Raw genomic sequence first — 15135 nt, 5'->3', positions numbered from 1 at the left:
AAGATGGGACTGTGGTATATTCTCACAATGGAATGCTAGATTAAGTCACCTTCAATTATAAGCTAAAACATGGATTAATTTGAATGTCAAAAAAAGTGAAAAAAATATATTCTGTATGAGTCCTTTTATATAAACTTTGAAAACAGGCAAAACTTGTAAATCAAAATAGTAGTTAACCTGGAGAGCAGTAATGATTAGGAGGACACATAGGGAGCTTTGTTAATGTTCCTTTTTTTGGTTTGGACACCGGTTGCTTAAGTGTTCATTTTGTTTTTTAAAATTTTTTTTTTTTCAACGTTTATTTATTTTGGGGACAGAGAGAGACAGAGCATGAACGGGGGAGGGGCAGAGAGAGAGGGAGACACAGCATCGGAAACAGGCTCCAGGCTCTGAGCCATCAGCCCAGAGCCCGACGCGGGGCTCGAACCCACGGACCGCGAGATCGTGACCTGGCTGAAGTCGGACGCTTAACCGACTGCGCCACCCAGGCGCCCCTTAAGTGTTCATTTTGTAAAACTTTGAGCTAACCTTTATGTACACTATTGGGTTAAATGTCAGTAAAACTAAGAAATTAGGAAAGAGAAGACTTCTGTGCTAAAGTATTATCATTTTAACCCTCTAATGGTTCCTGCCCCACTTATCTACAATCAATTGCTATGCATTTACCCAGGACATATTCCCAATTGTGTTGTGTTTTCTCCCACTTAAAAGGAGTTCAGTTTATTAAGTTATTGACAAAAATGAACCTGAAAGTTTAAAAGTTCTTCATACTTGTGTAAACACTATCAAAACCTCCTACGTTTCTTTAGTTAATTACAACCAGAAACACTTGTTTTAACATAATAGAGTCCAGATGTGTAACATTAAAAAACTTACCTCAAATTAGTCCGCAGCATAACTATGGTTTAATTTACTCTAAAACTACCAATGAATATTCAGTTATCTTGCTGAAATCCAATTTAAAATCAGCTTTGCCAGGCCATTATTCTATAGATCATCCACTTAGTCTGGACACAAATTTTGTTATTTTTTTAATGTAGTTTTTTTAAAATTTAATGTTTATTTTTGAAATAGAACCAGAGAAAGTGTGAGTGCACAGCAGGGGGGGTGGGGTGGTGGGGACAGAGGATGGGAAGCCAGCTCTGTGCTGACAGCAGGGAGAACCCCATCAGGGGCTGGAACTCACTAACCTGAGACATTGACCTGAGCAGAAGTCGGAGGCTTAACCCACTGAGCCACCCAGGTGGCCCTGGACACAAATTTTAGTTTTATATATTGAAAATGCCCTAAGTATATCCTTTACTAGGCTAGAAATACTCTATAGATACCGGGAATACAGTGAAAAAAGACAAAAAGGTCTACTCTCAATTTACATGGATATTTTGAACATCACAAACCACAAAACATATTCCTGAATCTGTCTGGTTTCTTGGAGAGTGTAAAGAATTCATGACGTTTTTATGTGTAGTAGAAAGTTCCAGCATACCGATTAATGACATAAAGTAATAATCACGTTATTCCAGTAATATTAATCCAGAATTGTAGTAAGAAGGCATACTTACTGTATAATTAGAAGAATAACCTGATGGATAAAATTCAGGAGCGTTCACAGAAAGCTTAGACATTAATACAGGAGCTACAACCACCTGGGGTTTAGCCATTGCTGACTCCAAGTTCTGCTGTGGGATATTATCCTGTGAACTAGGTGGAGCTCTCAGGGGCCTCGTTTGCTCTGAGAAAGGAAAAACGGGGTGTTAGATGCGTTCATTCCTTTGTATAGCAACTTACTATCTGCTGAAAAGCCACAGGAGAAGGACTGGTTTTTAAGAGTTAAACAAGAACTGTCACGAATATTAAGGTTATCGCCAGGATATATACAGAAAGCCTGCAAAAAGGAACAATAGGCTGCTTTAGCTCATTTATGGCCATACCTGCCTCCTAAATGAATGCTCGAGGGCTTTCTTTTTCCTTTTTTCGTTTTTAAGGAGTTAAAAGAGGTGGTTGCACGCTTAAGGTCTCCCTTTCCAAGGCTGGGAAGGGGGAGGCGATTTTTACTTCCTCCCCGGACGGCAGAACTCAGAGACCGCGCATTGGGCCCCTCCCCCCAGCCGGGGCGCACAAAGGATTCCGGCAGCCACCTTCCAAACCCCGTTCCGGGCCCGTCCCCACCCCGGAGCAACCGGGCCCCTCGGGGAACGCTTTCGGGGAACGGGGGGGGTTGGGGGGGGAGTAGAAGGAAAAAGAGCGCCGGCCTTGCCGCGCGCCAAGGGCCGTGGGGAAGCGTTGGCCCAGGAGGACAGGGTCCCCTAGAGCGGCTCCGTACCTGGGAGCGCCCCGGGCCGGGGAGGCCTCTGGGGGCCGGCGGGGACCTCGCACTGGGCCCCTGGCGGCGGGGCCGTCCTGGGCTGGCGCAGCGGCGGCGGCTGCAGGAAGCCCGGGGCTTTGGGCTGCGGCGGCGGCTGGTGCCGCGGCCGCTCAGCAGCCCCCGCTCCGTTCGGGAAACCGCCGCCCTCAGGCCCGCCCCCTCCGCGGCCCAGGCCCCGGCTCCGGCCCCGACCAGCACCTGGGGCCCGATCGAAACCGTCCGACATGCTCCTCCTCCGCCGCCGCCGGGGGCCGCTGCCGCTGCGCTCGGGAGAGGACGCGGGGGGGGGAGGCGCCGCGGGCCGGCTCTCGCCGCCGCGCTCACTCGGGCCTCATGGAGGAGGAGGGCTGCGGGCCCCTGCGCGGTTCCTTGGCGCCTCGGGCGGAGCGGACCGCAGCCGGAGCACCCGCCGAACCCGCCGCTCCAGAGCGCCCGCCCCCCGCGGCTGCCCTCCGTTTTTCGGTTCTCCCCCAAACCCGGCTCCCCCGCCTTCGGCGCGGCGGGGGCGAAGGCGGGTCACAGCGGCCCCCCGCGGCCCGGAGGCCCCGGGCGCGTCCTCCGCGTCTGCTGCGGTTCGTGGCGGGCTGGGTGCGGCGGCCCAGCAGGCCGCTCGGCCAGTGGCTTCCCGGCCGCCGGACAGTCCTGCCCGACGCGGGGACCGGGCGAGGGCATCTCGGCCCACCCCCCGGGGCGGGCCGAGAGCAGAGAGGGGTGCTCACCCCAGGCAGGCCTTACCTACGCGGTGCCTCTCGGTAGAGAAGTGCGAGACTGACGGTTGATGCCAGGAAAATAAAAATACGGGGGGAGGGGGCGTGGAGGCAGCGCCAGGGTTCGCGGACGCGCACCTCCGTGGGCGCGCAGGTGTGTTCAATGACCCGGAGCCGGCCGGCCCGAGGACTGGCCCGGAAGGACCGCTGCGGGAGAAGCTCCGCCACCTGTCTGGTCGGCCGCGGGGGAGGGAGGGGGGAACGCAATCAAAATGCACCTCTCTCCCCCGCCCCTTTCAATTCACATAAGGTAGTTATCAGAGTAGGTCCTACCTACTGTGCCCAGGCTTCAGTCTTCTCTCTTTTCTCTTCCCGTCCGGAAATGTTCACAAAATGCACTACCTTTCAATGAAATTACCCTCTTTTTCGTCGTCTACCAGTACCGTCCAATAAAAATATAGCGCGAGCACAAACGCAAGCTACTTATGTAATTACAAATTTTCTAGAACCCACATTAACGAGTAAAAAAAAAAAAAAACAGGTGGAATTATTTTAATCTATTTTACTTTACCGAATATATCCAAAATGGTATTTCAACATGTAACTAATAGAAAAAATGTTAATGAGATGTTTTCCCCTTTCTCGTACTAATTAAAACACAATGTGTATTTTATACTTGGAGCACGTCTCCGTTGGGATTGGCACATTTCAGGTGTTCAGTAGGTACATGTGGCTAGTGGCTACCGCATTGCACAGCAAAGTTCTAGACATTACTTATGTGTAAATTATTGTTTTTGTCAGGTCTGGTGCTGTGACAGCCAAATGAAGAATGAATGTAAGTAATGAAAAGGAGAAAAAATTCATTTCTTTACTGTTATACTGAAATATCCTCACAAACTCTGATTGTAGCCCTTTATATTAAGTCAGGTTTAATGTTTTTCAATCTTGTCATCTTGAGAATCATTTCAATTAGGAACAAAGCTCATGTTAACCATTTTCTCTTCTTACTAATAAAAACAATATTAACAGCTTCACCTAAATGAGTGAGAAGAATGGCTTTAATTATGGCAATCCTAAATAAATGATTCATGCTGTTGATTGTTGGCAAAAATTGAAGGGAAGGAAGCCAACAAAAAGTAAGGTTCTTTGGTGTGGTGAAAAATGTAGGATTCAAAGTGGACCAGAGCTTGGCTTAGATCCTGGCCTTGACCCTTAAAGCCTGTGTGATCCTAGGTAAGCCAGGGATTTAGCTTCTCTGAGCCTCATTTTCCTCATCTTTAAAATAATAAGTATGTTGTAGCACTGAGTATTTATTACAAAGACAAGACAACAGTGTAACAATTCGATGGGGACATTGAAGTCCATTCTTTTATGTAGCGGTCAGTCACTTCTTACTTTTCTGTTCTTCAGGAAGGACTCACAAACTGTATGTTCCAAAACAGTGAGAGTGAGTTATCCTAATGTTCCATTAGGTAGATACCCTCGACCTGTGCCAGGCTTTTGTTTGCATTCATTACCCTTTTGTTCCCCTAGGAACTTTGATGATGGCTAGCACTTTCTTTACACCTGAGACATTCTTATCTGAGACTAAGGCTACTATGCATCCATGGAGACATCAGGGTATCTTTACAGGGTATCTTTAATTGAGATGTTATCCTGTGCCTTCTCCCTATTTACTGTTACGTAACTTTACCCCTATTCTTATGAGATGTGAAAAGTAGACTTAGAGATAACAGGGATGGATTTAGCTTCATCACAATAACAATAGTTAATATTTTGTATGTGCCAGCTATTGTTTCAAGAGCTTTACTTTTATCATTTTATTTAATCCTCACATCCTATGAGACAGCCATTCCAATTACCCACATTTTACAGAAAAGGTGCCAAGATACTACAAGGACTATATCCATCTGGGGACTGTTATAGGACTAAGTGGCAGGTGGTAGATAATGCAAAATGCCAAGAGGCCAGGGGCACCTGGCTGGCTCAGTTGGTAAAGCTTGCAACTCTTTTTTTTGTTTGTTTGTTTTTTCCTATTTTAGAACCTTTTCTTTAAATTCCATTTTAATTTTTTTAAATTTACATACAAATTAGTTAACATATAGTGCAACAATGATTTCAGGAGTAGATTCCTTAGTGTTCCTTATCCATTTAGCCCATCCCCCCTTCCCACAACTCCTCCAGTAACCCTCAGTTTGTTCTCCATATTTTTGAGTCTCTTCTGTTTTGTCCCCCTCCCTGTTTTTATATTATTTTTGTTTCCCTTCCCTTATGCTCATCTGTTTTGTCTCTTAAAGTCCTCATATGAGTGAAGTCATATTGATTTTTGTCTTTCTCTGACTAATTTCACTTATAAAGCTTGCAACTTTTGATCTTGGGGTTGCAAGTTTGAGCCCTACATTGGGAGGAGAGACTACTTTTTTAAAAAATGCCAAGAGGCCACACACACACAAACATGAGCACCAGGTAGGACTCTCTGGAGAGAATCATCAGAAATGCTCCTTCTCCACATTTACGCCTTTCTTATTGATTTATGAAGGTAGGGCTAAATTTGGAGAGGCTGGAAAATATGTTGTAAATCTGGGAAAAGGACCTGCTGTAAAATATGGAAAGAATTTGTTTCCTTAAGCTGGGTTTGAAAGAACTTTTCCGGAAGACTTCCCCAAGCTGTCTAATCTTAGATGCTTCCCTTATGATAGTTGTATCTTGGAAAAACTGTATCTTGGCACTTAGTATGCTGGATTTTTACTGTTTAGTCTATTTAACTGTCCTCTTCACTAAACTACTTCTGAAGTCAGAGGACACTTTTTTTTTTTTTAAGTAAACTACGCACCCAACATGGGGCTTGAGCTCACAACCCCAAGATCAAGAGTTGTACGTTCTACCCACTAAGCCATCCAGGCACCCCAACCAGAGGCCACCTTTCATCTCTACACCCTTAGATCTTGGCCCAGTACTTGGTACATAAAGGCTTTTAACAGTGATGGGAATCACCTGCAATACAGCTTTTCCTTTCCTGTGTCACCAGTATAGTGATGATGAAAAGACTGGTTTTCTTTCCTAGTTCTTGAGAGATTTAAGTTAAAAGATGAATGCTTTAAAAAAGAAAAGATTGTTTTTCAGAAACCAGTAGCACTTAATGGCTTCAAAATCCCCATTGGACCATATGGGAGTAGACAGTGCAGCCTTTCAAGTCCAGCTAATAGGTGAAAGTTTTCATAAAAATTTAAATAGGAGAAGATATTTACAACCATATACTGACAAAAGACCTGTATCTAGAATATATGAATAACTCTCAAAACCCAACTGTGAAAGAATAATCCACTTAGGGAGCGGACAAAACAGACATTTCACTAAAGAGAATGTACAGATGGCATTTAAGCCCATGGGGGAAAAATGTTCAACATCATTAGCTATTAGGTAAATGAAAATTAAAACCCCAATGAGATTTCACTACCTACATATCACAATGGCAAAAGAAGAAAATAGTGACAACACCAAATGCTTGCGAGAATGTAGAGAAACTAGAAACTGAGTCACTTGTTGGTGGGAATGTAAAATGGTATAATCATTCTAGAAACTAGTTTGACAATTTCCTTAAAAGTTATACATATGACTACCATATAACCCAGAAATTGCACTCCTGGGTATTTGTGATGGTTAACTTTACGTGTCAATTTGGTCCATGGGATGCCCAAGTAACTGGCTAAGCATTATTTCTGAGCATGTCTCTAAGGGGGCTCCTGGAAGAGATTAGCATTCACATCAGTAGACTGAGTAAAGCAGATGGCTCTCCCCAAAGTGTCATCTTAACCATTGAGGGCCTAAAGAGAGCAAAAAGGAGGAGGAAGGAAGAATTCCATTTCCCTGACTGATTGCTTGGGCTAGGACATTGGTCTGGCCTTGGACTGAGACACCATTAGTTGTGTTCTGGTTTTCAGGCCTTCAGACTTAGACTGGAACTATGCCACTAGCTTTCCTGGCTCCCCAGCTTGCAAACAACAAACCATGGGACTTTTCAGCCTCTATAATCATGTGAGATAAATCCAAGGATGGTTTTGAGTATTAAGATATCATGGAATTTGCCTGCTAGTAGGTTTGAGATTTGCTTGGGATCTGTTACCCCTTCTTTTCTATTTCCTTTTTGGAATGGGAATGTTTGTCCAATGCCTGCCCCATCATTGTATTTTGGAAGCATATGACTGGTTTCACAGCTTCGTAGCTGGAGAGGAATTTTGCCTCAGGATGAATTGTACCTCAGATCTCATCCATATCTGATTTAAGCAGACTCCATGCATGGGGCTTGAACTCACAACCCTGAGATCTTGATCTGAGTCAGACAGTGAACTGACTGAGCCACCCAGGTACCCCCATCCATATCTGATTTAGAGGAATTTTTTTTAATGTTTATTTATTTATTTTTTAGAGAGAGAGTGCAAGTGGGGGAGGGGCAGAGAGAGAGAGGGAGACAGAGAATCCAAAGCAGGTTTTGTGCTGACAGCAGAAAGCCCGATACAGGGTTCAAACTCACAAACTGTGGCATCATGACCTGAGCCACCCAGAAGCCCCTGATTTAGGTAACATACAGATGAGATTTTGGACTTTAGATTTTAAACTTGGTGCTGGAATGAGTTAATACTTTTGGGGTTCTTGGGATGGAGTGAATGTATTTTGCATGTCAGAAAGGCATGAATTTTGGGCAGGGGCAGGGGCAGAATGCTATAAATGTTTGTGTCTCCTCCAAATTCATATGTGAAAGCTATAATCCCCATTACGATGATATGTGGAGGTAATTAGGTTTGGATGAGGCCATGATGATAGCCTCCATAATGGGCCTCTTGCCCTCATAAGAAGAGGAAGAGATCAGAGATCACTCTCTCTGCACCATGTGAGGACACAGCAAAAAGATGGCCATCTGCAAACCAGAAAGAGGGCTCTCACCCAAACCTGACCCTGCTGGCACCCTGATCTTGGACTTCCCAGTCTCCAAAACTGTGAGAAACAAATTTATTGTTTAGTCCACCCAGTCTGTGGTCTTTTGTTAAAGCAGCTCAAACTAGGCACTTATCCCAAAGAAATGAAGATTTATGTTCACACAAAGCCTGTACCCAAATTTTAATCACAGCTTCATTCATACCATCCCCAAGCTGGAAACAACCTACGTGTTCTTTAATGGATGAATGGTTAAACTGTGGTGCATAGAATACTACTCAGCAAGAAAAAGGACGACTACTGAGACACAACAATTTTGATGGCTCTCACAGGAATTATACTGAGTGGAAAAAAAAAAAAGAGCCAATCTCCAAAGGCTATTTGGTGATTCCATTTAGACAACCTTGAAATGACAAAATCATAAAGTTGGAAAATAGCTTAGTGGTTTCCAGGGATTAGGGAAAGGCTGGGGTTTAGGGGGAAGCAGTGTGACTATTAAAAGGGTGGCTACTAGGGCACCTGGGTGACTCAGTTGGTTGAGTGTCTGACTTTGGCTTAGGTCATGATCTCATGGTTCCTGGGTTCGAGCCCCATGCCAGGCTTTGCACTGACAGCACGGAGCCTACTTCAGATTCTCTGCCTCTCTCTCTCTCTCTCTCTCTCTCTCTCTCAAAAATAGACATTAGGCACACCTGAGTGACTCAGTTGGTTAAGTGTCCAACTCTTGATTTTGGTTCAAGTCATGATCTCACGGTTCGTGAGTTCAAGTCCCACAACTGGCAGTGAAGAACCTGCTTAGGATCCTCTCTTTCTCCCTCTCTCTCTCCCCTCCCCACCTCGCTCTCTCTCAAAATAAATAAACTTAAAACAAACAAACATTAAAAGGGTAAGTAGTATGAGGAATCATTGTAATGGAACTATTTTGTTCTTGACTGTGGCGATGCTCACCCAAATCTACACATGTGATAAAACTGCATAGAACTAAATGCATATATGCTTGTGTAAACACACACACAGGTGAGTGCATGTAAAACTAAGGTGGGCATATTGTCAATTTCCTGGTTGTGATATTGTATTATACTTATGCATAGTTACACAAGATATTACCATTGAGGGAAACTGGGTGAAGGGTAAATAAGATCTCTCCATATTATTTCTTATAACTGCCTGTAAATCTAAATTATCTCTAAATAAAAAGTTTTAAAAATGGAACACAGAAATAAATCTTATTTCCTCTTATTCTATCACTCCCTATACTTCCCTAGTTAGTTCAGTTCCCCACCCACATTATCATGGCAACATACATACCATAAATTAGTGGGGCCATCATTAAGAGAGAGAAAAATTAGCTGGCATGTTTATTCTCTTGGGTTTCATTTGTGTAAATTATCTTTCTCTCCTAGTCTCTTGGGCCTTCTATGAAATGTAGCCCCAGCCAGTCAACACTTGACTCCTGGATCAAGGCTCCAATCCATCTTTGAGTGCTAGGAATGCTGCTTGGGATCTCCCCAATGTCTGCCGTGGTTACTTGTTTAATGATGATCTCTTAGCTGGACTGTAAACTCCATGAGGGCAGGAATTCAGTAAATTCATTCAGTAAATATTTATTGCATGTCTGCTCTGTGCCAGACACTGTTCTAGTGCTGAGGATAAGCAGTGGTATGAGATCAGTAGCTGTGAGGTGTCTGAGACTAGAAGCAGGAAGACCTGTGATGGCTGTAGCAGAAATTCCAGAGGGAAATAATAATGGTGACTAAGGTAGTGGTCTTGGGCTTGGAGAGAAGGGCCAAATTCAAGAAATGTTTCTGAAGAAATTGACAGTTGTATGTGGGGCTTACTGAGAAGCTGGAGATAAGGTTGACTCCCAGGATTCTGGCTTTGATACATCATTCTCCAAGAGTGGGTGTCCCAGAGGGGAGCAGGTTCAGCGAAAGAGGGGACTCTCACTAGCTTTATTTTGGACATTTCATTTGGCACTTGGAGCATCTGAGTGGAATTGTTCAGTGGACAGGTAAAAAAAAAAAATGGAGTTAGATTTCAGAGGAATGTTGTCTACAGTTAGATATTTGATAACTGAAGCCACAGGAGAAATGAGATTACTTGGGGGAAAGTGGAAAGAGGCCAAAGAAGAAAGAGAAGTGCAAATTCAATGGCTGGGTTGAAGAAGAGGAATCTGTTTACTGTGTTTACATAGGACTGAAACGGAGAGAAGCCAGCGGCGATGTTAAAAAGGGAGAGCCCAAGAGTGTTGTACGTTAGAGAGGTCAAATAAAAGTAGGATTACAAAGAATCTAGGGGTTCCTGGGTGGCTCAGTTGCTTGAGTGTTCGACTCTTGCTTTCATCTCAGGTCATGATCCCAGGGGTGTGAGATCAAGCCCTGAGTTCCATTCTGCGCTGAGCCTGGAGCCTGCTTTAGATTCTCTGTCTCTCTCCCTCTGCCCCTCTCTCCTGCTCTCTCTCTCTCTCTCTCTCTCTCTCTCTCTCTCTCTCTCTCAAAAATAAGAAGAAGGAGAAAAGAATCTGTGAAAGTGCACCTTCTCTGAGCTGGAGCTGTCTACTTGCCTTGGCAGGTACCTACTGCCTGATGCCACTAGACGCTTGAATGACAACCACCTCTGGGAACCAAGTCCTCCTTCACCAACCGATCTTCCAGTTATAATTTGCCTAAATTTGCACTTTGAGAACAACAATAACAACAATAATAGCTAATATTTAGCACTTACTGTGTTCCAAGTAAACACATGGGGTATCTCACTTAATTGCCTCATTTAATTTCCAAACAGCCCTGTGAAGTACGTACTATTATTTACTATTTACCTCATATTATAGATGAAAGCGCTGAGATTCAGCGAAGTTAATTAATTTGCCTAAGATCACATGAATAGTGAGCAACCCAGTTTCGTTAAGTCCAGAGTCCACACGCTGAAACAACACTACATTTTATCTCTAGAATAAGCGGGTCACAGAGATGCAAAGATTCTATTCTCTTTGAGTTATACTGCTCACTGTAAATTAATTAACAGGTATTCTCATGATATTAGCAAATGAAATAATAGAGATTTATGAGTGATTTGGGTGCAAACTGTTGTCAGTATTAGGAAGTATTGACAGCTCTAAACTTGACAGTAAAATAAGTGGGAGAGACATGGCAAGTTTGTAAGGCAAGTGTATTAAAGATGTTGTGTTGCCATTATAGCGGTGTTTTTTTTTTTGTTTTGTTTTGTTTTTTGTTTTTTTTTAAGATGGGAGAAAAATGCATTTGTTAGCTAAAGGCAATGAGGGAAAGGAAAACATCAGGGGAAAAGAAGGAAACTGAGAGAATAAAGGACTAGAGGAGGAGGCAGGTCACAAATTCAGAGTCTAGGTGGCAGAAATAACTTATGATGGGGGAAAGCTATTTCACTAAGAAACGGAAGCAGATGCAGAGAAATTGCAGGAGAGGGAGGGTGCTGGAAACTTAACACGATCTCCATGTTCTCAGTAAAAAGGGGAGGAACTGTCTTTACTGTGAGGGTGGGAGACATAAGAAGAGGGAGTTTGAGGAAAGTGGCAATGCTTGCACGTGGTGCTCTGGGCGAGGAAGCTGCTTAGGAAGGGGGTCAGTTCACAGGAGAACCGCTGGGTGCTGCACAAAGTCCAGCTGAGGTCGGAGACCAGAGATTTGCAGGGGCAACGCTGTGAACAATTTTGTGATTTTCCTCTAGCAACCCTTGGCAACCTGATCTAAGAATTGAGAAGCCTGTTAGTGGGAGTGAAATTTCATTATGCAGTTGAGGCAGAACAGTAAAGTCAGAAGGGGCTGAGAGGTTGCTCGTGGCTTAAACTAGATAGAGACAGGATTGAAGATGAAAGATAAGTGATAGCTTGGAAGGAAAAAGGAATCAAGAGTCAGAAATAGGGGAGCTGGAAAGGAAGAATGTGGTGGTCAGAGCATGAGATAGGAGTTGAAAATTTTAGAGGAAGTTCTGGGTGAATAATTACAGCAGGCCATATTCTACTGATTGCACAATTCAACTAATTGAACTGAAATGCTTGCTGGCTAGCAACAAGGTAATGTAATAGCTAGAAATGTTATTTTCAGAGTCCAAATTTGGCATTCAAAAGACAATTGGGAACATGAGTGTTTAATATATAAATATCAAATAAGACATCTTTTGCTACTAACGTGTTCTGCTTCCCTATCTCTCTGGCACAGTCTATGTACTGCTCTTTTGTTGGCATAAGGTCAAAAGCCATACAGTTGATCTCTGAACAACATGAGTTTGAACTTTACAGGCCACTTACATGAAGATTTTTTTTGCAATAAATATAATATGGTACTGTAAATGTATTTTCTCTTCCTTATTATTTTCTTAACAACATTTCCTTTCTCTAGCTTAAAGAACATAGTATATAAAACATGTAACATACAAAACATATGTTAATTGACTGTTTATGTTATTGATAAGGCTTCTGGTCAACAGTAGGCTCTTAGATAAGTTTTGGGGGCATCAAAAGTTATATGTAGATTTTCAGCTGTGGGGGATGAGAGAAGGCCAGGGCTCCTAACCCCTTATGTTTTTCAAAGGTCAGCTAAATCTCCTTTATGTTTCAATAGTACATAAAAATTTTATGTTAAAATTTAAAAAAATGTTTTTTTAATGTTTATTTATTTTTGAGGGAGAGAGACAGAGAGCAAGTGGGGGGAGGGGCAGAGAGAGAGGGAGACACAGAATCTGAAGCAGGCTCCAGGCTGTCAGCACAGAGCCTGACATGGGGCTCGAACTCACGAGAACCAACCGTGAGATCATGACCCCAGACGAAGTTGGATGCCTAACTGACTGAGCCACCCAGTCACCCCAAAGCTTGGGTCTTAATGAGAGGGCATCTTACTCAACCTTGGTTAGTCAGGAAAGGCTTTCGTGAGAGGTCTTATTTCAAATTCAATAAGGGAGTAGAAGCTATAATCCAGGTAAATGAATTGGGAGGTACTAATAAGAAGGACTCTTGATGTTCACAGAAATGTGTCTCTCTCTGAAGGGGCCTGTTTTCCTTATCTTCCTTATCCTTCACCCCACAGGCCAGTCAGTTATCTTAGCATCCTCTGCCTAGAGGATGCTCTTCCCCACCAGGAATCACTGAACTAGAAGATCTGCATCTACGTCTCAGCAATATCTCTTTTTTGATGTGACTTTAGGTGGGTCAGCTAACCTCAAACCAGTTTCTTCATCTTAAAACATGAAGAACAATACTTACTTCAATTATTGAAATGATCAGGTGAAATCACATATGTGAAGGTACTATGTAAATTGTAACATATGACACAGATTTTCACTATTCTTAGTATCCTAAAGTGGAACGTTGTATGCTTTGGTATTCTTGAGCCCATAATGGATATTAAGAAACAAAGAATTCTTAATGATCGCTATGAATTTATAGGTACTTTTCAGGTCAGCCAAGTTTAAGCTCTGAAATGAATTGTTCCCTGAAACTACTTAAAATGTTTGAGTTAATGCCATAAATTATTGTAATTGGTCTTTGATTCAAAATCTACCACAGAGATGTGATAGCTAAAGTATCACCTAGTGGTAGAGTGAGCAATGTGATCCTGAGAGTATGTTGGTCATTATATAAATAAAAAGAGCAGTAGAGAGGGAAATTTGAGAATCAGCAGGCCTAATAAATATTGGAAATGTTGAAAAAAACTGAAGTGGGGTAGGGGGAGGATGAAAAACTTCATTACCCCCCCCCCCCAATTTATCATGGTCTCTTGAACCATCAACATTTTCTACCTCTATTTCAAAAAAGCCCCACTACTGAAAAACCATTTCATGAAATTTATTTCTTGTGCAGTGGGTAAACTCACTTGACAAATCTGTATCACGAAAAAGAGGCACTTAGAAGTGAATTGAATATGGGGTGCCTGGGCGGTTTAGTTGGTTAAGCATCCCAACTCTTGATTTCGGCTCAGGTCATGATCTTGGCTCAGGTCATGATCTTCTGGTTCGTGGGATAGAGCCCTGAGTTGGGCTCTGCGCTGACAGGGCAGAGCCTGCTTGGGATCCTCTCCTCCCTCTCTTTCTGCCCTCCCTCGCTCATGCATGTGATCTCTCTCTCTCTCTCTCTTTATCAAAATAAATAAATAAACTTAAAAAATAGTTTATAAAAAGAGAAATGAGGGGCACCTGGGTGGCTTAGTTGTTTAAGCATCCAACTTCGGCTCTGGTCACGATCTCATGGTTTGTGAGTTTGAGCCCTGTGTGGGGCTCTGTGCTGACGGCTCAGAGCCTCGAGCCTGCTTTGTATTCTGTGTCTCCTTCCCTCTCTCTCTCTGCCCCTCCCCGTCTTGTGCTCTCTCTCTCTCTTTCTCAAAAATAAATATTAAAAAAAAAAAAAGAAATGAATTGAATGTATGTTACTAATGAGTTGAAGCTGTTTCACTTTTATCCTCCAGATTACAGGAGTGGGAAGACTGCCTCAATCTAATTATAATAGTTTGCATTAAATTTTTTCTAATTATACTAAGAAAAATTTCAATAATACAGCTAATTTGAAAGAATTTTACATACTAGCCTGTATACCCTCCTTTTAGATTTCTTCATTAATGTTTTACCACACTTGACGGGATTATTTTTAAAAATAAGTATTTTATTTTGAGATAATTGTTGATTCACAAGCAATTGTAAGACATACATGATACAGAGAACATCAGTACTCTTTACCTAGTTTCCTCCAATAGTAACATCTTGCAAAACTCTAGTACAATGTCACAACCAGGATATTGACACTGATACAGTCAAGATACAGAACGTTTCCATCATCACAAGGATCCCTCATGTTGCCCTTTGTTAGTCACATCCACCCTTATCTCCTCCTTAAACACCGGAATCTACTAATCTGGTCTTTATTTCCATAATTTTGTTATTTTACCAATGTTATATAAATGGAATCATACAGTACGTAATCTCTTGATATCAGCTTTTTTCTCCCTCTCAGCATAATTGTCTGGAGACTCATCAAAATTGTATGTGTTGGTGGTCCATTCTTTTTCCTTGCTGGAGAACTATTCCATGGTAAAGCTGTGCAACAGTCTGTTCAACCATTCACCTGTTGAAGAACATCTGGGTTGTTTCCAGTTTTGAGCTATTATG

At 42.8% G+C, this 15135-nt stretch overlaps 1 protein-coding gene across 3 annotated transcripts in view; it reads right to left on the bottom strand.

The window, feature by feature from the left end:
• PAIP1 (poly(A) binding protein interacting protein 1) overlaps positions 1 to 3275 on the bottom strand; it is a 30273-nt gene extending 26998 nt beyond the window's left edge. Inside the window, exons 1-2 of one of the 3 annotated variants that reach the window (XM_047092911.1) lie at positions 3101 to 3275; positions 1563 to 1732 (exon numbers count right to left, since the gene is read on the bottom strand). In XM_047092911.1, the coding sequence (XP_046948867.1) occupies positions 1563 to 1661 (99 nt within the window). In that variant the 5' untranslated portion in view covers positions 1662 to 1732; positions 3101 to 3275. Of the gene's footprint in view, positions 1 to 1562; positions 1733 to 2323; positions 2814 to 3100 lie in introns of those variants that run through there. The other 2 variants (XM_047092896.1, XM_047092903.1) reach the window with 2 other exon arrangements.
• Positions 3276 to 15135: the final 11860 nt, after the last annotated feature.

Source organism: Lynx rufus, unplaced genomic scaffold (genome assembly GCF_022079265.1).
Source record: "Lynx rufus isolate CCGP_SWC_20201006 ecotype Redwood Valley unplaced genomic scaffold, mLynRuf1.p SCAF_1, whole genome shotgun sequence".
In the NCBI taxonomy this organism is placed as follows: domain Eukaryota; kingdom Metazoa; phylum Chordata; class Mammalia; order Carnivora; family Felidae; genus Lynx; species Lynx rufus.
Note: the sequence above shows the minus strand (reverse complement) of the source record. Positions and strands in the feature narration are given on the sequence as shown.